The 24,021-nt window shown below is 45.4% G+C and overlaps 1 protein-coding gene across 8 annotated transcripts in view; it reads right to left on the bottom strand.

The window, feature by feature from the left end:
* The window catches only part of LOC140410741 (nuclear receptor coactivator 7-like), a 186,315-nt gene that overhangs the window by 78,292 nt on the left and 84,002 nt on the right, over positions 1 to 24,021 (bottom strand). For all 8 annotated transcript variants that reach the window (XM_072499254.1, XM_072499253.1, XM_072499255.1 and 5 more), the window contains one exon: positions 13,687 to 13,958. In XM_072499254.1, the coding sequence (XP_072355355.1) occupies positions 13,687 to 13,958 (272 nt within the window). The remainder of the gene's footprint in view (positions 1 to 13,686; positions 13,959 to 24,021) is intronic.

Consider the following 24,021-nt stretch of genomic DNA (forward strand, 5'->3'; position numbering starts at 1 on the left):
ACAGACGACCCCAGACAGAATGGGGCCTGTCCCAGAAGAGGTTCTTATACTGACTCCCGGGGGAGTGGCTAAGGCGGAGCTCTCCGTGGCCAGGTCGGGTTACCTACCAGTGACCGAACCTCTGCAGAGTTACAGTACAATACACAGTATTACAGGGCCACGTTACGCACAACTATTATATACTATGTACAATGGTAGGGAGGTACAGTGGTGTATCACCACAGACACGAAGCCCAGTATTCGCAAATCCTCTTGTTCCATAATATTTCCACATTCTACCTACCTCTCCAGATATCTTACATCTTCAGAATCGCAACTCAAGGGTTGAAAGGGAAGCAAGAGATCGTATAGAACAGGCTGAGCTGGGAATACAGAGATTGCACTACAGAAACTCGTCAAGGCTGGTTTAATAGCACCTTCCAAACAAATGGTCTTTACCACCTAGAAAGAGAAGGGCAGCATACACTTGAGAAAGAGAAGGGCAGCATATCCTTGGGAAGTCAGCAAACTGCATGTTTCCCTCGAAGACACACACCTTCCTGACTTGGAATTATGTCAGCATTCCGCGACTGTTGCGGTGTCAAAATCCTGGAACTCCTTCCCTATCAGCAGTGCAGGTGTACCTTCACCACATGAACTGCTGAGGTTAAAGAAAGTGGCTCACAAATATCTTATCAAGGGCAATTGGGGATGGGCAACAAAGCTGACCTTGCCAGCAATGCTCACATTCCATGAAAGATTAAATAAACTCCAGCTCTGATCCTCCTAGCGAATAAGCTACATCAGCTTCCAACCCATCCTATCCCAAGAGTCAGTACACTGCTAACCACCCCCGGTTACCACTCCCACAACTCCTATTACCACCACGATCAAGTGTCTCCCCATGCCACTTGCCAGGTATTGAGCTGCAACGAAGTGCCATTTTTTCAAAATGCTCAATGTGTTTAAATTGCAGTTGCCAACATCTTTGGTGTAGACGCATTAGAGCTTAAAAAAAAACTAAAAGCAAACTCCCAGCTTTTGCAAAATATTCCTCAAGTGAAAGGGACATGGATCAAAGCTACTGTCTCCATTCTCCTACATCCCCTCCAGCTACCCAGCAATACTAGTAAAACCCAACCCACCTACTCCCAAAAAGAACAATGCCAGATCCTGGGTGTTTAACAGCAGACCTAGATCAGACACCTATGCTCTTAGAAACAGATGATTCTCTCCAAAGCTCTCAAATACAGTAGTCCCCGTATTCAGAATTACCATACACCAGGATCACACTCCCAACACAGCTATTCCACTAATCATGACTCCTAATGCACAAGTAAACATCCTCTCATATTCACCACTTTTTTTTCTCCAAACTTTGCCTGTAACCTGCCAACAGCCAAAGTCCATCATTCACTATATTTTAGCCATTCACCAACACTTCCAGAATCTTAACACATCAGATCCAGTAGTGCTGAAACACAGTATTCGCAAATTCTCTTGCTCCATAATATTTCCACATTCTACCTACCTCTCCAGATATCCTACATCCTCAGAATCGCCACCCCTACAGTGGCGGACCAGCAATGTCCTCAACTCAGCAGTATTATATGCCAAGCTACCAACAACCTGGGCTATCTTCACGTAGTTCACATTTAGAGATAGGCAAACATATGAAAATACAAGCCATTCTTTTACAATCTCATGAAAATAGGCAATCATATAATTATGTCAAAAATATAAACACTCCCATTATATTTTGTAATAAAAATCTGTTGCTCTTATTCTGTGTAAATTAATGCCTTATTCCCATACATTATAAGACACAATTTCCAACTCATGGGCAGTGACAGAAAAATAATCCGTACATATCTAGACCAAGCTTTCCTAATTGTATTTGCCAGAAATTCAGTTTGTGTAAACGACACAGATGTGAACATGCACGTTTGCACTCCTGTATCCAAGTCCTTTTCCATCAAAACATATTAGTCAGCGTAAAATAAGCCTGTCCCTGCAACATAAATATATCAAAAAGTAATTTTCAAAGTATTGAACAACAGATGCACAACAAATTACTTAAGACTTCTGAAGAATAATTTACAGTGAGAATCTATTCAGTCTCTCCTTCTACCTCCAACTTACCTAGAAAGAAGTCCAGGAAAGGTAGAGTCAGAAAGGTAAGTGATGTGTAGAAATCTGAAACAAATTAATATCATTCTGAAAACCCATGCATGCTCCAAGAGTGAGATTTTTATCTGGAGAAAGCAAGTGGATTTAACGGAAAAGTTATTGAATGCAGTAAGTCCTGCCAACCAGAGACTGGTGATGGTGGATGTGAACTAGTTGGGCCATTGGTTGATGAAGTGTGCAAGGTCCACAAGCTGTCTTGATGTAAGATGTGGAGTAGATCCAGGGAAAAGGAAAAGGTTGGGGCCAGAATTGGACTTCCTTAAAAGTATCAGAGAATAAGAGTCACAAATACACGTGGATAGACATTAGAACACAGGTAGGATTGGAGGAGCAGTAGGGAAGAGACAGTGCTTTGGTGAAATAAGGGCAGGCTGAAATGATTGGCCGACAGCAAGCAACTTGGTAAGATTCTGCCTCCCCAACCCCCTTCCAGTAGCCACCACACACTTAAATAAAAAATCAAATAAATGTCACAAAGTACAAACAAAAGCTGTGGTGCTCTCCATCAAATGTTCATAGCCAGCCACCTTCAGGGTGAGATAGGAGTTAAAAGGAGAGGGGGAATGAAAAACAGTACAACAGAGGAAAACCTCAGTTCAAAAATTCATGGTTTGCAAAGTTCTCAGACATTTGATGTGCATTTGCTCTCCATTTGCAAAATTCTTACCATGGTCAGTTGACCATGAGAGTCTAGCTAACAATATTTATAATTTCTATAAACAATACTTGAAGCTGATTTATCCCCACAACTTCTGTGAGTTGCTCATTTTTTTTTAAAGAAAATATTTTATTGAAGCATTTGTAATTTTCACAGTTTAACAAATTAACATTCTAAACAACCTAGCGGCCCGATGCACGCAACTACATCACAATAACAAACCCAACTAACCTCCCGCCCTCGCTCCCAACTACTCGTATATTAGATTCCCTGTCCTTATTTTACACTGCCATGCCTCCCATTTTCTCCCCCCTTTTCCCCTCCCCCCCCCCCCCCCCTCTCTGCTGACATTCAGTTTTCCTTAAAGAAGTCGATGAACGGCTGCCACCTCCGAGCAAACCCCCAAGTTGAACCTCTCAAGGCAAACTTAATCTTTCCCAGCCTGAAAAACCCTGCTATGTCACTAACCCACACTCCTGACTTTGGGGGTTCCAAGTCCCTCCATCCCAGCAAAATCCATTTCTGGGCCACCAGGGAGGAGAAGGCCAGAACATCGGCCTCCCTACCCCCCGGGCCCCCGAATCTTCCGATAACCGAAATATTGCCATTTCTGGATTCGGAGTCCCCCTCCCTTCCAGGACTTCTGACATGATGTCCGCAAATCCCTGTCAGAATCCCCTCAACTTCGGACACCCCCAGAACATATGCACATGATTCGCCAGGCTTCCCCCACAACATCCGCGCCTGTCCTCCACTTCCTCGAAAAACCTACTCATCCGGGCTACCATCATGTGGGCCCTATGAACCACCTTGAAGTGGATCAGGCTAAGCCTGGCACACGATGAGGATGAATTGACTCTCTTCAAGGTCTTTTCCCATAGTTCCAGCTCCCCTCCCAATTATTCCTCCCATTTCCCTCCACCAGTCCCAATCCCTGGCACCCCATTTCTCCCAGCCCTAACCCTTGCCGTGCGTTCACCATACCCACCGACCTTCCCCACTCCGAGGCTGAACATGCTGTTCTCAGCAAAGGACTCAGCTTTGTACCCTTACGTCCCCACCTCAATGAATTGCAGGCTCAACATGTTGTTGAACTCTTCTTTCATCGCCTTCGTCTCCGTACCCACTTCTTTGGGCAAGAATCCTCCCCCCGTTCCACTGATCCTTTCATGTGCCTCCAACATTCTGCCTCCAAGTGGACCGACCCCCCCCCCCCCCCCCCCAAAACCAGGACAATTACCTGCCCCTTGATCTTTTCATTGAGAACTGTCGGCGGGACATAGCTCTTTTCTCTCCCTCCAGATGCTGCCAGACCTGCTAAGATTTTCCAGCATTTTCTCTTTCGTTTCTTCCTCCACTTCCTCTTCACCTCCCCAATTGGGACCCCTTCCCCCTCCATCAATTCCTTGTATCTCTGAGACCCTCACCTCCCCAATCCCCGTTTTAGACATTACCTTATCTTATAGTCCCCTTAGGGGAGGCGCGGATAGCTTGGAACCTGCCTCCGGACAAAGTCCCGTCCTGTAGGCACCGAAACCCGTTTCCACCCGGCAACTCAAACTCCTCCTCTAATGCCTCCAGGCCCGGAAAGCCCTCCTCAATGAAGATATCCCCAAATCTCTCAATCCCTGTCCGCTGCCACCTCCTAAAGCCCCCATCCCAGCCCCCCCCCCGAACAAACCGGTGATTATCACAGATCGGTGACCACACTGACGCCCCCTCCAATCTCATGTTTAGGCTGTTTAGCACATGGCTAAATCGCTGGCTTTGAAAGCAGACCAAGGCAGGCCAGCAGCTCGGTTCAATTCCCGTAACAGCCTCCCCGAACAGGCGCCGGAATGTGGCGACTAGGGGCTTTTCACAGTAACTTCATTTGAAGCCGACTTGTGACAATAAGCGATTTTCATTTCATTTTTTCCATTTCATTTTTCATTTCATTTAATTTTCATTTCATTTCATGTGCTGTCTCCATTGTCCCCACACCCTCAGGGCTGCCACTACCACTGGGTGTGTGGAGTACCATGCCGGCGAGAATGGTAGGGGTGCTGTTAGCAAAGCCTCCAAACTCGTACCCTTACACGATGCCGCCTCTACTCGCTCCCACACCGTCCCCTCCCCCACTACCTAACCATCGATACTGGCCGCCCAGTAAAAGGTCATTAAATTCGGAAGGGCTAAGCCCCCCTCCCCGCGCCCCTGTTCCAAAAGTACCTTCTTTACCCTCGGGGTCTGAACAGTCCATACAAAACCCAAGATTGCCACGTTCATCTTCCTTAAAAAAGCCTTAGGGATATAAATTGGAAGACATTGGAAAACGAACAGCAACCTCCGGAGGACTGTCATCTTCACAGTCTGCACCCTCCCCGCCAATGACAACGGGAGCATGACCCACATGTGGAAGTCTCTTTTCATATGCTCGATCGCCCTGCCCAGATTTAACTTATGGAGCTGACCCAAACCTTCCTAAGATATCCTACAAGTACTTCCACTCCACCTGGTCAAAGGCCTTTTCTGCATCCATGGCTACGAACACCCCAACTCACGCCTCTCCGCTGGCATCATTATAATATTTAGGAGCCGTCTAATGTTGGACAGTCAAGTGCCGTCCCTTCACAAATCCCATCTGATCCTCCCCTATTATCTCTGGGACACAGTCCTCTATACGTGGATCTTTGCCTGCAACTTTGCATCTACATTAAAAAGAAAGATAGGCCTTACGATCCACAGCTCTCTAGATCCTTATCCCAATTCAAAATAAGGGAAATCGATGCCTGTGATAACGTTGGGGGGGAGCACTCCCAGCTCATTAAAGGCCTTTTCCAAGAGCGGCCCCAGTAACCCAGAAAACCTTTTGTAAAATTCCACCGGGTATCCGTCAGGTCCCGGAGCCTTACCCGATTGCATCGCCCCCAGTCCGTCTGAATCACCTCCCCAAGCCCGATTGGGCCTCCCAAGCCTTCCACCAACTCCTCGTCTACCCTCGGGAACTCCAGTCCCCCACCCCCACCCCAAAGAATCGCTTCAGACTCTCCTCCTCGGCCGGGCGTTCCAATTTATAAAGTCGGCCATAAAATTCCCGAAACACATCGTTCACCCCCTCCGGGTCCACAACCCTTGTATCTTTTATTCTTTCCCAATTTCTCTCGCCGCCTCCGGTTTCCTCAGCTGATGTGCCAACATCCTGCTGACTTTTTCCCCATATTCATACACCACCCCCTTTACCCTCCTCAGGTGCCCCATTGCCTTACCTGTGGACAGGTGCCCAAATTCCATTTGCAGTCTCTGACGCTCCTTCAGGAGCTCCTCATCCGGAGACTCCTGTCCACCTGTAAAATTTCACCTACCAGCCAGTTCAACTCCGCCCATTCAGTCTTCTCCCTGTGAGCCCGAATCGAGATGAAATCCCCCCTGATAACTGCCTTCAGTGGAGTTGCTTATTTTTGATACTGGTGTTAAAACCTACGGTGCAATTACAAGAAAGCTATGGGACCAATATTCTTTGCCATTTATTGCCTGTATTCCTGTACATAGACTCTTGGGTAAGTTTGCCGATGATACAAAGATAGGTGGAGGGGCAGGTAGTATGGAGGAGGTGGGGAGGCTGCAGAAAGATTTAGACAGTTTAGGAGAGTGGTCCAAGAAATGGCTGATGAAATTCAACGTGGGCAAGTGCGAGGTCTTGCACTTTGGAAAAAAGAATAGAGGCATGGACTATTTTCTAAACGGTGACAAAATTCATAATGCTGAAGTGCAAAGGGACTTGGGAGTCCTAGTCCAGGACTCTCTAAAGGTAAACTTGCAGGTTGAGTCCGTAATTAAGAAAGCAAATGCAATGTTGTCATTCATCTCAAGAGGCTTGGAATATAAAAGCAGGGATGTACTTCTGAAGCTTTATAAAGCATTAGTTAGGCCCCATTTAGAATACTGTGAGCAATTTTGGGCCCCACACCTCAGGAAGGACATACTGGCACTGGAGCAGGTCCAGCGGAGATTCACACGGATGATCCCAGGAATGGTAGGCCTAACATACGATGAACGTCTGAGGATCCTGGGATTATATTCGTTGGAGTTTAGGAGGTTGAGGGGAGATCTAATAGAAACTTACAAGATAATGAATGGCTTAGATAGGGTGGATGTAGGGAAGTTGTTTCCATTAGCAGGGGAGACTAGGACCCGGGGGCACAGCCTTAGAATAAAAGGGAGTCACTTTAGAACAGAGATGAGGAGAAATTTCTTCAGCCAGAGAGTGGTGGGTCTGTGGAATTCATTGCCACAGAAGGCGGTGGAGGGCGGGACGTTGAGTGTCTTTAAGACAGAAGTTGATAAATTCTTGATTTCTCAAGGAATTAAGGGCTATGGAGAGAGCGGGTAAATGGAGTTGAAATCAGCCATGATTGAATGGTGGAGTGGACTCGATGGGCCGAATGGCCTTATTTCCACTCCTATGTCTTATGGTCTCGCTGAATGCCAAATAACAGAAGAAAATGAATCTTCACCTCAAATTGTATTCCTAAAGTAACTTTGGTCGTAGCTGCAAGTCAAAATCCTCCACATTTCAAGAGGATCATGCATAAAAACTTCCCATGCAAACATGCTTAATATCTACCTCAGAGAATTGTATATATAAAAATAACGGCAAGTGCTTCCAATTCTTTGCCGAACCAGTTTGATTATCAATATTGGAGAACCTTGGCAGAATTCTGATGTCATTTGGATTCAAAGTTGAATGTCATTGCACAGCAGCCAACTCATGGCTCTGAAATAGATGAGCGCATATATGTTTGCGCAATGTTTGCTCCTCTAGAAGCACAGCGATCTCCTATGGTTGTGGTAAGCACCCATGACATGTCCGACAATTTCTATAAACAAGCAGCTCTGACTATAAACTCAGAGAATAATACAAGTAGAAGCCAGTATTTTGAGTTCACATTTCTTACTGTTTCTGCCACAAAAACATGCAGACATTATTGATTTTGGGGTTGTAGTACTTGTGGGAGTTCCCACTCATTATCACCAAAGCAAAAATACACCCTGGATCCTAACTAGGAACAGAGTATTTAAGCTTCTTGTTCCACAGCTCAACTAAACAAAGAGTGCTCTGAAAAATATACCTAAAGATGAATGCAAAGCTGTACTATATGGTAATGTTTCTATAAAAATGAATTTTAAAAAGGCCTTGTGGTTGTATCCGATTTACGCACAGCAGTTAAAACTGGGGATACTTTGAGGTAGATTTCCCAACTTTCATATTTTGAATTCAATTCTATCGGAATGGGTGATTGATCTCCTGAGCACTGCTGCTGGCAACTTGGGAGAAACGGCCCTTTCATGTGCCGTTCATGCATTCGCACTACCCTGGTTATTGTGACTTGCAAGACGTTTTATCTGAACTTTGCTGGTCCTTTTTAAGTTCATTTGTGGTGGGTATTTCAGGAGGTTTCCCGCCGGCTCTGCTGGCGAGTTCCCCACTGCTATCCAATAACACTTTGTCACTTTTTGGGGCCATGGAGAGTTTCTCACCCATTTAGCCCACACGTAGAATTTGGTTCAGCACTGGGAGCTGAACTCAGAGATCTGACCGCCATTTTGAATGGGTGTCCTGATTTTTAAGTGAGCTTATGGGTCCCCCACCCATGGGAAATGTCACCCCGACACACATGGACACTACCCCCCCCCCCCCAACCAAGAGAGACACCCCACTATGGGATCCCTACCCCTCCCCTCCCCCACCCCAACCTCCCAGTGGCCTCTACTTACCTGCCCTGCACTCTCTTTAAATCACCCCTCCATCCGCCTTTCAAGGGCCCCTAACCTTCGGCACCCAGGCAGTGCTCCTGTTAGCTTCATAGTGTCACCAGTGCACCTTCCGGGGGAGGGCCAGGGGCCATCCAGATCTGACCCTGAACACCCAGGGGTCTCCGATGGCCTGGGAGAGCCCCCCTCCCAGGTGCCGTTCCACCTGGTCCATGTTTTTGTGGACCAGTACTGATTAGTGCATGGCTGCAGCATCCCTGGGGAGGCAGGAGAATTGAGGGAAGCCGGTGTATCCCAGGTTAAGTAGGCCTCAAGTAGGTTTACTTACTTCCGTGAACGCCATTTGGTCCCGTCCCTTTTGGACAGAGTTCCGATTGCAACACCTCGTAGTACGTGGGTGAACGCTGTGAGGTGTGGAGGCTACCGGGAGGCCTGTGGGAGGGCTCTCCCGGGATTCTCCAGCCATGTTGTGCTCTCACTCGAGTACAATGCAGCCAGAGAATCGCGTCCTTAGTATTCGGCCTGTCCAATTACATTATATGACACTTAACTAAAATAGAGATCAGTTGCCAAACACAGGTCCATTTCCCCAATGCATGCAGTGCACTATACAATCTAACAACTGCACACAACTATACAATCTAACAATTGCACACAACTTTGTATCGTTCACTCATTTGTTAAATATTACTAACATCTACATCCAAGTCATTAAATTAAACAAGTAAAGAAGAACAATCCTAACTGGACATGTGGGACACTAGTGGTGACTGGTCTCCAAAAGCATTCAAATCCAATAAAGGATTCCATTAATCCACCATAGATTAGTTCTAAATTCCACAGATTTTACTCTGTAGCTTTGAGGTACTTTATCATAAAATTCCTGAAGTTGAGTTAACAATGTCTATTGCCGAGGGTGGGGAGGACCCTGCTACAGAGGCAGAGGCAGCAGAGGGGGCTGGCGTTGCCGAACTTGCTTCATTATTATTGAGCAGCGAATGTGGACAAGGTGCGGCGGTGGTGGGAACGAGAAGGTGTAGAGTGGGTTAGGATGGAGGAGGAATCTTGTAAGGGGTCTAGTTTGAGGGCTATGGTGATGGCAGCATTGCCAATGGCTCAGAGTAGGTATTCAGGGAGCCCAGTGGTGCAGTCCACGGTGAAGATATGGAATCAGCTGAGGAGGCATTTTAGGATGGAAAGGATGTCGGTGCTAACGCCGCTGTGCGAGAATCATGGGTTTGAGCCGGGGGAGATGGATAGTGTATGCAGGAGGTGGAGGGAAGTGGGGTTGGTCAAGGTGAGGGATTTGTATTTGCAGGAAGGACTCGCTAGTCTGGAAGAGCTAAGGGAGAGGGTAGAGCTGCCGAGGGTCAGTGAGTTCAGGTATCCGCAGGTTAGGAACTTTGCGCAAAAGGTTTGGAGGGGGTTTCTTAAGTGCCCGGGATACATGCTGTTGGAGCAACTACTGCTTCCGAATGTGGAAAGGGAGGGAAGAATTGGGCTGGGGGAGCAGGAGGTGAGCGGGCGGTGAAGATCAAGGAGAAATGGGAAGCAGAGTTGGTAGGGGAGATCAATTGGGGAGTATGGAGTGAGGCACTGCGAAGGGTAAACAGGACCTCCTCTTGAGCAAGGATGAGCCTGATACAGTTTATGGTGGTGCATATGACTCGGGCGAGAATGAGTGGGTTCTTTCAGGGGATAGCAGATGAGTGTGAGAGGTGTGGGCGGGGGCCAGGGAATCACGTGCACATGTTTTGGGGTTCCGAAAAATTGGGAAGATTCTGGGCGGTCTTAGCCAGGATAGTGGAGGAGGATGTGGACCCTGACCCTTTGGTGGCGATATTTGGTGTCGGAGCTCATGGAGAGGAGGAAGGCCAATGTCGTGGCCTTCGCCTCTCTGATTGCACGGCGGCGAATTATGCTGGAGTGGCAGTCGGCATCGCCACCGAGGGGTAGCAACATGGTTGGGTGACCTGTACGACTTCCTGCGGTTGGAGAAGATAAAGTATAAGTTAACAGGCTCAGCAGGGGAGCTTGCGAAAAGGTGGGGATGTTTGTGGCCGTGTTTGAGGAGCTGTTTGTCGCAGGTGGAGGGGGGGTGTGGGTGTAATGAAAAAGGGGGAAAATCTGTACAGACTGTATAGTTGATTGTTGGGAAGTATGTTTCCCAGGGTGTTTATTGGTTGTAATCTGCTTTGATACATGTTTGTAATAAAATACATTTTTTAAAAAGCAATGTCTATCGGAGTGCTTTCATCAAATAACTTAGCAATGATCAACTCTGTAAGACATCAACGTTTCCAGAAATTGTTCTGCATATCTCTGATGATGCCTTGCTCTCAGTGATTATATTACGATCTTCTGATACTGTCAAGCATTTGGCCTATTACTGAAGTGAAACTAACAGGCCTGCAATTACCTGGCTATGCCTATCCCAGTGCATACTGAGTTAAACCTCCGTCCAGACTTGTCCCCAACCTAGATGCAAACACTCAACTCTCATGATTTTCCCCTCAATCCTCCTTGCCCTCTCTAAATTAATGTCCTCCACAACATCTGCATCTTGGCCCCATGATCCATTTCCCTGCAAACACCTGATCACCCAAAGTTGTTCCCTCGCTCCCATTTTAACCGATATTGTAAATAATTACCAACAATCAAGGACAACTGAAATTTATATAGCACCTTAAATTTAATGAAATGCCCCAAGGCACTTCAAAGAAGCATTGCCAATTAAGATTTTCCACCAAGCTATATAAAGGAGATATTAGGGTCAATTGATCAAAGAGATTGATTTTACATAGCATCTGAGAGGAGGAAAGAGAGGGAAAAAGGTAGAGAGGTTTGGGAAATCCACAGTACAAGGCTTTTGCAGCTGACGGCATGACTGCGGTGAAGTGATTAAAATTGTGAATGGTCAAGTAGCCAGAATGGAGGTTAAAGGGCTGTAAGACATTACAGAAATAGGGAGGGGCAACATCAGGAAGGGATTCAAAAGCACCGAAGAGAATTTTAATAGACGCATTGTTTAACCTGGAGTCAATGTAGGTCGGCGAGCACATGGTTCATGGGCGAATGAGAGTTGTTTAGAGTTAGGAAATGGACAGAGTTTGCCGACCCGAGGTTTAGGAAGAGCAGGTGTGCAAGGCCAGCGAGCATTGTGTTTAAGCCTGGAGATAACAAAGGCATGGATGAGGGTTTCAACTGATGAGCTGAGGCAGGGACAGAGTGAGGCAACATAACACAAAATTTGCTTATTTTCACTTCTGTTAAGAATGAATAAATATATGGCCGAAAGCTCATCTGGGGATCAAATATGATAAGGTGTCATTTGCTGATAGGAGCCAAGCTACCATAAGTGGCAAGTGATGGAAAGTATAGCCAGACAAGAGGTTTCATTTGGGGGGGGGGGGGGGGGGGGGGGGGAAGGTGTTATCATCCTTCAACCAGGTTCAAGACCATGATAGTAATGCTATCATCCCAATGCAATCATGGATGGCAAGGACTTTGTTCACAAGTGAACAGACATACTGCTGGGTGATTGGAGAAGGGCTTTGAAAGCTGATCACGAGCAGATTCCACAGGACCAGCACTGAGAAGGGCAAGCTGAACAGATAGGAGATTGGTAAGATTAGCCTCCATCCCTATTAGATATTCTGCATGAGAAGGCTGTAGGGAGAGTAGAATGAGACAGCTGGGGTTGCTGCTCGAAACGGGGCAATGGCAAATTCCTCAATGGCCCTTTGGAGGATTATATAGGGAAGCTGAAGATCTATCTCAGACAGAGTTCAGTCTGGAGAGTTGAAAAATGGAGGACCACTGAACACGAAACATGAATAGAAATAGAGAAAACTAAAGTTACAAAGTTCTGGAGCATATAGCAACATCCTGGTAGTATACAGATAATTGTTCCCTCTCCTCAAGTTCTGTCCTCCGACTTAACTGTTGTCACCATCTTCTACCTCGGGTATCGATAAATTCTGACCCATTATAACCTCTCTTTTCTCTCCCAACGGCTTTTAATATATGTTTTTGACTGGGTCTGTGACCGCTTCTCCCACAGGTACTGGTCTGAATTTCCCCAAAACCAGGTTTCTATCCATCCGACAGCATCAAAAAGGGCCTAAACAAATTGCTGAACAACAGTGTTTATGACCATATTGCCTCGATCTTCTCTGCAGTTTTCAACACAGTTCATCTCACAATTTTCCTTCAATGCAACTATTTCAGTTTTCCGTTGGTGAGATTGCGCTTTCTTGGTTTCACTCTTTCAATTCTACTGACTGGCCCCTTCCTCATTATCTGTTAATAGTGAACTACATCATCCAAAGCAAGAGTGCCAACTTCCATACCATGTAATGCTGATGACACCCAACTCTATCTCTCCATAACTACAATTGGATGAATCGCATCATTCTACAAGGTACACCTTCAGTCCCCAATAGAAACGCTAACCTCAATGTGAGTTTCCTGCTCCTCCCTAAGAGCTGTCTCAGGCTGAACCAGATTGTTCACAAACAGAATTTCAAACTGAACTTCTGCCCTATCATCCCCATCACAAAACAATGGCAACTCTCACCTCTGCTATCTTAGTCCACCTGTCACTGCACTCTTAAAAAAACATCAAAAGAACACCTAAAAACTAAAATGGTGAAACAACTCTCCTTCATCCCATTTCTTGGCAATTAGTCATTTATTTAATTTATATGTATATTGAAGAGATATATAATAATTTTAAATCCCAGTGCGATGTTTACAGGATGTAGATAAACATCAATGTATGGACCATCACATCAGATAGTGCTTTCACAGTAGACTTTGAAGATATAGAGATGGTTGTGTGCTGGAATCAACCTGTAATGCTATTTCTATTAGTTGATCACTTAAAAATTTGAACTAGTAAAATGTCAATCAGTTGTTACCATTGAGAGAGAAGCACACAAAAACATCTACTTGCAAACCTTTGTACCTCTGTAAATCAAGCTCACAAAAACGATAACTTTATAATACCACCATGAGTGGTTTTCCACCATGCAACTTCAATTTAGATAAATAGAGAGATTTTGGCTGTCAAATATGAGCCAAGATCCTCTGCAGTTACTTACCAGATAGGTAAAAACTCTTGAGCTCTGCACGTCGGATTTCTTTCCTTTCAGCAGTTTTCCTTTTATTGTTTTCTGCAGTATTGTCCCCTGTTCTCAAATAACTTTTTGAATTATCCATAACCTTTTCATGGTCAACCAAATGTAGTGAAGTTACACTGAAGTTTTCTTTGGAAACATCTTGACCAGCTTGTATTTTGTGCAATGGTTTATCAGCCTTGCAACCCGAAGGTTCCTCTTCCTTCTGTTTCAGTTGCTTTGTTTTTCTCTTCAGCCTTAAAATAAAAGACTTTTATGAATATTTGTTTAAAAAATTTATGAATATTTGTTAAAATGTTATGTGGAAATTCTATATTCAGAAATTATACCAATTACGAAAACTATGATTTGGATTATTCATAGTATGTGAAGGCCAGAATGGATTCTAAATTTAAAAAATAGGCATAGCGTGAATATGCTTTCATATACTTGCCGAACAAAAATCTATCAATCTCAGGTTTGAAACTGGCCTACACAATATCTTTTTAGGTTCTAGATTTCACCTGACATTTGCTGACATCACCCTCAAAATGGCGCTAGCTGTAATTTTCAGTTTATACCTCCTTATTCTGAACTCAGCATGGCAGAGGAAATAATTTCCCTCTACCTACCCTATCAAATCCTTTAACAATCTTAAACACCTCAATTATATCATCCCTTAATTTTCTATACTTGAGGGATGCAAGCCCATTCCATGCAACTCATCCTCAGAATGTAATCTTTTTAGTTGCAATATCATTCCAGTAAACCTGTGCTTCACTCCCTCCAGGACTAATATATTCTTCCTAAGATGCAGTACTAGAACAGTACACAAGACTCCAGATTTTGTCTAACCAGAGCTTTATACAACTGTAGCATAACTACCAATGCTTTGCATTCCAGCCCTCTTGAAATCCAACATTTTATTCATCAATTTCATTACTTTTGTACTCATCCACTCATTTGTGATTCTGTAATGGACCTCTAAATCTCCCTGGTCTTCCACAGTTCTTAGCTCTTCACCATTTAGAAAATAGTATGACCAATTTTTCTTCAGTGCAAAGGGAATGACATTGCACTTCCCCAATTGAACACCCGTCAAAATAGTTGTAGCACCGTCAATATGACGCGAGGCAGGTAGAGGTAATGTCAATTGAAGGCTTTATTAAGCAGAACTTTATCCCCAGCAGCGTGGTTACAGAATGCAGCTGCTGAGTGAAATGGAGGGAAAAACTGGGTTCTTATACCGGCATTTCTGGGTGGAGCCCAGTAGGTGGCAGATCCTATCAGGACCTGGCATCCCTCCACCAATAGCCTGTCGACACGTGGTGTACCGTATTACCCCTAATACATACCACCACAATAGTTTCACCCACTACTTACCTCATTGTAACTATTTGCTCCCATCGATACTATTTGCTGTGTCACCTGAACTTAGTGTCATCGGTAAAATTAGGTATGCAACTTTATTCCTCCATGCAAGTCATTAATAAATAAGGAAAACCTGAGGGCCCACTACAGAGTCCAAGAGACACAACTAGTCACATCCTTCCAAATGGAGTATTCTTCTCTTTGTCCAACCATTTAATCAGGACACTGGGAGAATTCAACTACTTTTTACAAAACTGTGCACAGAATCTTTTACACGATAGTGGGGTAAAGTTTAGAGATGTACGAGGCAGGTTTTGTTACACAGATGATGGTCAGTGCCTGGAACGCGTTGCATGGGGAGGTTGTGAAAGCAGATACATTAACAGCGTTCAAATGGCATCTCGACAAACACATGGATAGAATGGACATAGAGGGTTAAGGTACTAGGAAGTGCTGAGGGTTTTGGCCAAGAAGGTTTCCTGTGCTGTATTGTTCTTTGATAGAATACAATTTAATGTCTCATTTGAAATATATCATCTCCAACAATATAGTACTCCCAATCAAAAAGTATCAACCCAGATTTTGTGCACGTCCTTAAGTAGGAGCTCAAACCCACAAGCTTCTGACTCAGGACTCCTGACAAACAAACATCAAATTGCAGCATTATTTGGTTCCACTCTTACAAATATACTCAGCGCAGTTTTCTTTCTCAAATTTTACATGAGGCATATAGAAAGTCTTTATTCAAGATCTATTCCAGAGATTTCACCCTTGCTTCAATACTCAATACTAATCATTCCTCCAGTAAACAACACAAATGATTAACATTAAAAACATTTAAATAATTCACACCTATTCACAATCGATTAAGACATGTACTCCATTTCATACTTGACACACAAGAGAAATCTACAGTTTTTCAGTTTCTAATTGGAGATTTTAGCTTCGACATGGAAGGTATTCCAAACCATGAGGGGTTTGGGAAAGACCTCCCATTGGTGGAAGGATCAAGAACCATAGGACTCAGGTTTAATATAATTGGTAAAGAAGCATTGATGTCATGAGGAAAAATTATTTTCATGTATCGAGCAGTTAGGATCTGGAATGAACGATCTGAGAGTGTGGTAGAATCAGGTTCAGTTGAGGCTTTCAAATGGGAAATGGCTCATTATCTAAGAAGCAAAGCTTTGCAGGGCTATGGGGAAATGGCAGAGGAGTAGCCAAGAGAGGCTTGCAGCGAGCCTCCCAATAGGCCCAACACCTCGTGAGATTCTCCGGAGTCCCGCGAGACGTCGGAGTCTGAACCACGCCCCAAATGGCGGAACCAAATGACACTCGCGGAAGTAGGTCATAAACCTACTTAAGACCCATCTACACGGGATCCACTAGCCTCTCTCGCCTCTCCGGGATCCCTGGGAGGCTGCAGCCGGGTGCCGATTAGTGCTGGTCCACACAAACGTGGACCAGGTGGAATGGCACCTGGGGGGTCTCCCGGGCCAGGGTGGTCAGGGTAAATAAGTGCAGGGTGGCTCCCTGCCCCTCCCCAACTGGAACGTGGGCACCTTGGCACTCCCCAGCTGGCACCTTTGCACTGCCACCCTGACACTGCCAAGGTACCCAGATGGCACTGCCAAGCCAGAAAGAGCACTCAGTGCCAAGGTGTCACTGCCAAGGGTCAGGGGACAAGGGGGGCCATGCCCATGAAATGAGGGTGGAGGGAGGGTTTGAAGAGAGTGCAGGCAGGTAAATAGGGACCTCCGGGAGGTTTGGGGGGGGGGGGGGGGGTTGGTGGGGGGGGGGGGGGTCCTAGACGGGAAGGGGTGCTGTAAGGAGGGTTGGGGGCCGGTTTAACCTTAGAAGAGAAACAGGCTAGCTAGCAGTCTACCAACTAACAGATTGCACCAGAAAGAGTTATAGGCCTAAATTGCTTGCCCCTCTGCCCCCCCCCTCCCCATAAGTCTACAATATGTATTAGTGGAACATCAATACGTATAGCACTAATTCATCCCTACATGCCTTCCCCATTGTGAAAAACAGTGCTTCGGTAAAAGTGGATAACAATTTCAGCCTGTTAACCTCTGAAGGAGTACATCCCTGGATTTTTTAAATTCTGGCCTACTGTTTCAAAAGGATTCATGCCCATCTTGTACACCCTTGTAACCAACAGCAGAACTGACCTGAACCCACATGTAGATGGTTCACCACCAGCCAACAGGAAGCATGTGACAGGACAGCCAAGATGCTACTCTAATTTTGCTCAAAAGGTCCTGTCTCAGTGCTTTAGTGTCAAAGAACTACAGGTTTAAAACCATAACACATTTGGTTGGTGAACAGTTACCCACCATTTGATTAGTTTGAATCATAGAATCGCAGAAGGATGCGATTCAACCCATCGAGTCTGCAACAACCCTTCGAAAGTGCATGCTATCTAGACCCAATCCCCCACCCTATCCCGTTATCCCCAGCCAACCTTTGGATACTTGGGAGCAATTTAGCATGGGTAATCCACCTAACCTGCACGTCTTTGGACTGGAGGAAACCGAAGTACCCGGAGGAAACCCAAGCAGACATGGGGAGAATGTGCAAACTCCACACAGTCACCCGAGGTCAGGATTGAACGCCACTGTTTCTAACTCCTATTCAGATCAATTGCATGGTGCCCCCAATGCTGGCTTATTTCTGGATATTTTAACATTTGAAATTACTTTGTGAGTTTACACATTTCAGCACATGCTCACAAGAGGGGTCACAATATGCCAAGTGACAAGATCAGTAAGAGTCAGAAACCTAGCATATTAATAGAATTAGCTGAAATTAAAGGACAAACGTCAATTAAATGAGAAAAAAGGGATGAGCACTTCATTGTCAAATGAAAATAAATTTGTTGGCTTTGTGCTGCAATCTTAACAAGATTGTGTGACTAACGTAGCTTAAACTGATGAAAAGTGTTGGGTTATTTTGTGTTGCCTTAGTATAAGGGATACAAAAAAGGGCTGATATATCAATTTTTTTGATTTTTAGAAAATAGCAAAATTTCCAATGAGATTGATTATTTAAAAATTAAATGTATACGTTTCTATAACTTTAAAACATTGGTTCAAAATAGTCTGCTTACTTATTCCAAAATAAAACAGGGCCAAACAGTATTTATTTGTCTAAACAGATGTTGAGTATGGATTTTAGTGTCCGGTGCGATGTTAGATACGTAGGCTATCCATCCAAACAAAAGGCTGATCAAAACAAACAACATGTTCCTCCGACAACAGTACTGACTGTACTCAAAGAGCATATACTTGCAAAACCCAAAACTTCTACTGTTAGATATAATTTCACAATTAGGCAGAACTTGTTAAACAATTGTGAATGTGCGAAAAGCTGCACGAACAACCAATTTAAGATACTTGGGCAAGCTCTGGCTAATTTACAGTTGAAAGAAATGACATTCACCTGCAAACAAAAGGAATATGTTCAAGCTTTGCATTATTTCTGAATTACCCCCAGAAGCATGGGAGCCTTTTGTTTCCCATTGCTTTCTCCTTGGCAACTCATTGGCCAGAGCCATGTTGTCAATCAATCTGCACCGCTTTCTCCTATAGTATAAATTGTTGTGCTCATTTGAAAATTGGCATTCTTGTATTTGTTTTGTTGAGTGCAAGATGAAAAGCTTCCGCAAAATATCTCTTTTCAGTATTAAACAGAAGTTTGTGACACATGACAGATATGCAAGCTTTTATACAGATATAGTTGGCACCACTTATACTGTCCTTCATAATCAGGTGATGCATTTAATTTGGCATTAACATATGCATCAGTTATAAAATTGCTGCTTAAACCATATGAAGTATTTGACTGATGGTGAGGAGGCTACTCCGAGTCAGATCCTTCATGCAAGCCCAAAGGGGGGCTGGGAATGAGAAAGATGAGATGGTTTCACACCTGCTTGTGGTATGTGCATTTGCAAAGAAGATCTGGAGAGAGTGCAATGGTATTTGTCAGGTTTCATCCCAAGCAGGTCTGTGATGCAGGACTCTGTGCTCTACGGGATGTTCCCGGACACACACACCGAGACAAACATCGACTGCTGCTGGAGGATCATGAACATGGTGAAAGACACCCTTTGGCCTGCCCAAAGCTTGTTCATCTTCCAGTGCAAAGAGCTGTTCACCTTCCAGTGCAAAGAATTCCCTTGACCAAGCGATGCAGACATTCCAAGGTCCATGACTACGTGCTGAGCGGCGCACTCAATCTTGGAGCAGCCGCCATCAAGACACAACAGAGAAAGGCCACGGTGTAAGGTCTTTCCACAAATGTACAACGAGGGGCTGGTAACAGCGTAAAATCCCTCGGACTGTGGGCTTAATCCCAACTATGTAACTGTATTGAAGCACCACAGAGTGCAACATGATCGATGTATATAGTTTGAACAGAATTGTACACTCTGGAATTAAAGAGTGCATCTTGACTTCTGGAGAATGTGAATATCATTGCACTTCACTGTTCTGACAATGTAAAATGTTTTTGCAATATATCTTTCAGATTTTTATTAATTTGTTTTTTTAAGTTTTCTGTTTGTTTTGGGCAGTTGAAGCAGTTGCTTCCTCTTGTTAAAGTACAATGATCGATGATTTGTCCTTTCAGGCAGCTTCACCATCACAGAGAGCAAACAGAACTTCTTCAATTGCTGTTTGCATTTACCTGATAGTGATGAAACCGACTGGATTACTGTATACTCCAGCCTTGAACTTCAGCATAATATTCCAATGATCCCCACTGTTACAAAGAGCAAACTTTTGCCAATGAGCAATCAATGTTACCTATAAATTAGCTACTTTAAAAAGAGGCTTGGCAATTATTTACTTATGATCAAGATGTAATTATAAAGTCATTGCAGGTGGCAGGACAGTTGAGTGAGCAGTTAGTAAGGCATTCAGTATCCTAGGCTTTATTACTAGGGGCAAAGAGTACAAAAGCAAGGTGGTCACTTTAAAAACACTAGTTTAGGCTGAGCTGGAGTACTGCATCAAGTTCTGGGCGCCACATTTTAGGAGTGCAGGTAAGATTCACACAAATGGCTCCAGCGATGAGGAAGTTCAGTTACAGAGCTAGATAACCCGAACTGAGGCGGAGAGAAGATTTGAGAGAGCTGGTCAAAATCATGAGGGTAAATAAACTGCTCCCACTGTTGGAAGGATCAAAAGAATGAGGGCACAGATTTGAAATGTCACAAGGAAAAACATTTTCACACAGCAAGTTGTTAGGATCTGGAATGCACAATGTGAGGGTGTGGTGAAAGCAGGTTCAATCAAGGCACTGAAAAGGGATTGGATTGTTATCTGAAAAGGAAGAAGATGCAGAGTTATGGGAAGAAGGCGGGGGGGAAATGGCACTAGGTGAATGGCTAAGAGAGCTGGTACAGACATGACGGGCTGAATTGTCTCTTAACTTCGCTGTAACAATTGTGATTCAGTAAACATTTTTTTTTTAATAAATATATTTTATTCAAAATTTTTGGCCAACCATAACAGTACATTGTGTATCTTTTACACAGTAATATAACAATATAAATAACAATGGCCAGTTTTTTTTTAAACAAGAAATAAATAATATATAAACAACATCAAAATTAAAAAAAAACTAAATGGCAACTGCCTTGTCCCAAATAAATACTCTCCAAAAATACAATTCAACAGTCCAGTATACAATTACCTATAACAACAACCTATACATATTATACTTATACACTAACATCCCTGAGAGTCCTTCTGGTTCCTCACCCCCCCCTGGGTTGCTGCTGCTGTCTTCTTCTTTTCCATTCCCTCTATCTTTCTGTGAGGTATTCGACGAACGGTTGCCACCGCCTGGTGAACCCTTGAGCCGATCCCCTTAGGACGAACTTAATCCGTTCCAGCTTTATAAACCCTGCCATGTTATTTATCCAGGTCTCCATACCGGGGGCTTGGCTTCCTTCCACATCAACAGTATCCTGCGCCGGGCTACTAGGGACGCAAAGGCAAAAACATCAGCCTCTTTCGCCTCCTGCACTCCCTGCTCTTCTGCAACCCCGAATATAGCCAACCTCCAGCTTGGTTCGACCTGGACCCCCACCACCTTCGAAAGCACCTTTGTCACCCCCACCCAAAACCCCTGTAGTGCCGGACATGACCAGAACATGTGGGTGTGATTCGCTGGGCTTCTCGAGCATCTCGCACACCTATCCTCTACTCCAAAAAATTTACTGAGCTGTGCTCCAGTCATATGCGCCCTGTGTAACATCTTAAATTGTATCAGGCTTAGCCTGGCACACGAGGACGATGTGTTTACCCTACTTAGGGCATCAGCCCACAGCCCCTCCTCAATCTCCTCCCCCAGCTCTTCTTCCCATTTCCCTTTCAGCTCATCTACCATAATCTCCCCCTCGTCCCTCATTTCCCTATATATGTCTGATACCTTACCGTCCCCCACCCATGTCTTTGAGATCACTCTGTCCTGCACCTCCTGCGTCGGGAGCTGCGGGAATTCCCTCACCTGTTGCCTCGCAAAAGCCCTCAGTTGCATATACCGGAATGCATTCCCTTGGGGCAACCCATATTTTTCGGTCAGCGCTCCCAGACTTGCAAACGTCCCATCTACAAACAGATCTCTCAATTGTGCTACTCCTGCTCTTTGACATGTTCCAAATCCCCCATCCATTCTCCCCGGAGCAAACCTATGGTTATTTCTTATCGGGGACCACACCGAGGCTCCCGTCTTTCCCCTATGCCGTCTCCACTGCCCCCAAATTTTCAGAGTAGCCACCACCACCGGGCTTGTGGTGTATTTCTTCGGCGAGAACGCATAGAGATACCCGGTGTTCTTCTCCTCCCGAGTACTCCCCTCCACTTCCTGGAACCCCTCAATGCTATTGCCAGGGGCTCAATCGCCAGTGCAAACAATAATGGGGACAGAGGACATCCCTGCCTCGTCCCTCTATGGAGCCGAAAATACGCAGACCCCCGTCCATTCGTGACCACGCTCGCCATTGGGGCCCTATACAGCAGCTGTACCCATCTAATATACTCATCTCCAAAGCCAAATCTCCTCAACACCTCCCACAAATAATCCCACTCCACTCTATCAAATGCTTTCTCGGCATCCATCGCCACCACTATCTCCGCTTCCCCCTCTGGTGGGGGCATCATCATTAACCCTAGCAGCCTCCGTATATTCGTATTCATATTCGCCATAGCTTGTAGGCTAGTCCCCCTGCAGGACGCCCTCTCCAATCTCTTCCACACCGCTCCCTCCTCTTCTCCCATCCACTTACATACCATTGAGATATTGGCGGCCCAGTAGTACTCACTTAGGCTCGGTAGTGCCAGCCCCCCCCCTATCCCTACTGCGCTGCAAAAATCCCTTCCTCACTCTCGGGGTCTTCCCGGCCCACACAAAACTCATGATACTCTTCTCAATCCTTTTGAAAAAAGCCTTCGTGATCACCACCAGGAGGCACTGAAACACAAAGAGGAATCTCGGGAGGACCACCATTTTAACCGTCTGCACCCTCCCTGCCAATGACAGGGATACCATGTCCCATCTCTTGAAGTCCTCCTCCATCTGTTCCACCAACCGCGATAAATTTAACCGATGCAATGTACCCCAATTCTTGGCTATCTGGATCCCCAAGTAGCGAAAGTCCCTTGTTACCTTCCTCAGCTATAAGTCCTCTATTTCTCTGCTCTGCTCCCCTGGATGCACCACAGCAACTCACTTTTCCCCATGTTCAGTTTGTATCCTGAAAATTCTCCAAACTCCCCAAGTATCCGCATTATCTCTGGCATCCCCTCCGCCGGGTCCGCCACATACAACAACAAATCGTCTGCATACAGAGATACCCAGTGTTCTTCTCCTCCCGAGTACTCCCCTCCACTTCCTGGAACCCCTCAATGCTATTGCCAGGGGCTCAATCGCCAGTGCAAACAATAATGGGGACAGAGGACATCCCTGCCTCGTCCCTCTATGGAGCCGAAAATACGCAGACCCCCGTCCATTCGTGACCACGCTCGCCATCGGGGCCCTATACAGCAGCTGTACCCATCTAATATACTCATCTCCAAAGCCAAATCTCCTCAACACCTCCCACAAATAATCCCACTCCACTCTATCAAATGCTTTCTCGGCATCCATCGCCACCACTATCTCCGCTTCCCCCTCTGGTGGGGGCATCATCATTACCCCTAGCAGCCTCCCTATATTCGTATTCAGCTGTCTCCCCTTCACAAACCCAGTTTGGTCCTCATGGACCACCCCCGGGACACAATCCTCTATCCTCATTGCCATTACCTTGGCCAGAATCCTAGCGTCTACGTTCAGGAGGGAAATAGGCCTATAGGACACGCATTGCAGCGGGTCTTTTTCCTTCTTTAGGAGAAGCGATATCGTTGCCTCTGACATAGTCGGGGGCAGCTGTCCCCTTTCCCTCGCCTCGTTAAAGGTTCTCATCAGTAGCGGGGCGAGTAAGTCCACATATTTCCTGTAAAATTCAACTGGGAATCCATCCGGTCCCGGGGCCTTCCCCGCCTGCATGCTCCTAATTCCTTTCACTACTTCCTCCATTTTGATCTGTGCTCCCAGTCCCACCTTCTCCTGCTCCTCCACCTTAGGAAATTCCAGCTGGTCCAGAAAACACATCATTCTCTCCTTCCCATCCGGGGGCTGAGCTTCATATAATCTTTCATAGAATGCCTTGAACACTCCATTCACTCTCTCCGCTCCCCGCTCCATCTCTCCCTCCTCATCCCTCACTCCCCCTATTTCCCTCGCTGCTCCCCTTTTCCTCAATTGGTGGGCCAGCAACCTGCTCGCCTTCTCCCCATATTCGTACTGTACACCCTGTGCCTTCCTCCACTGTGCCTCTGCAGTACCCGTCGTCAGCAAATCAAATTCTACGTGTAGCCTTTGCCTTTCCCTGTA

Source organism: Scyliorhinus torazame, chromosome 4, assembly GCF_047496885.1.
Source record: "Scyliorhinus torazame isolate Kashiwa2021f chromosome 4, sScyTor2.1, whole genome shotgun sequence".
Lineage (NCBI taxonomy): Eukaryota > Metazoa > Chordata > Chondrichthyes > Carcharhiniformes > Scyliorhinidae > Scyliorhinus > Scyliorhinus torazame.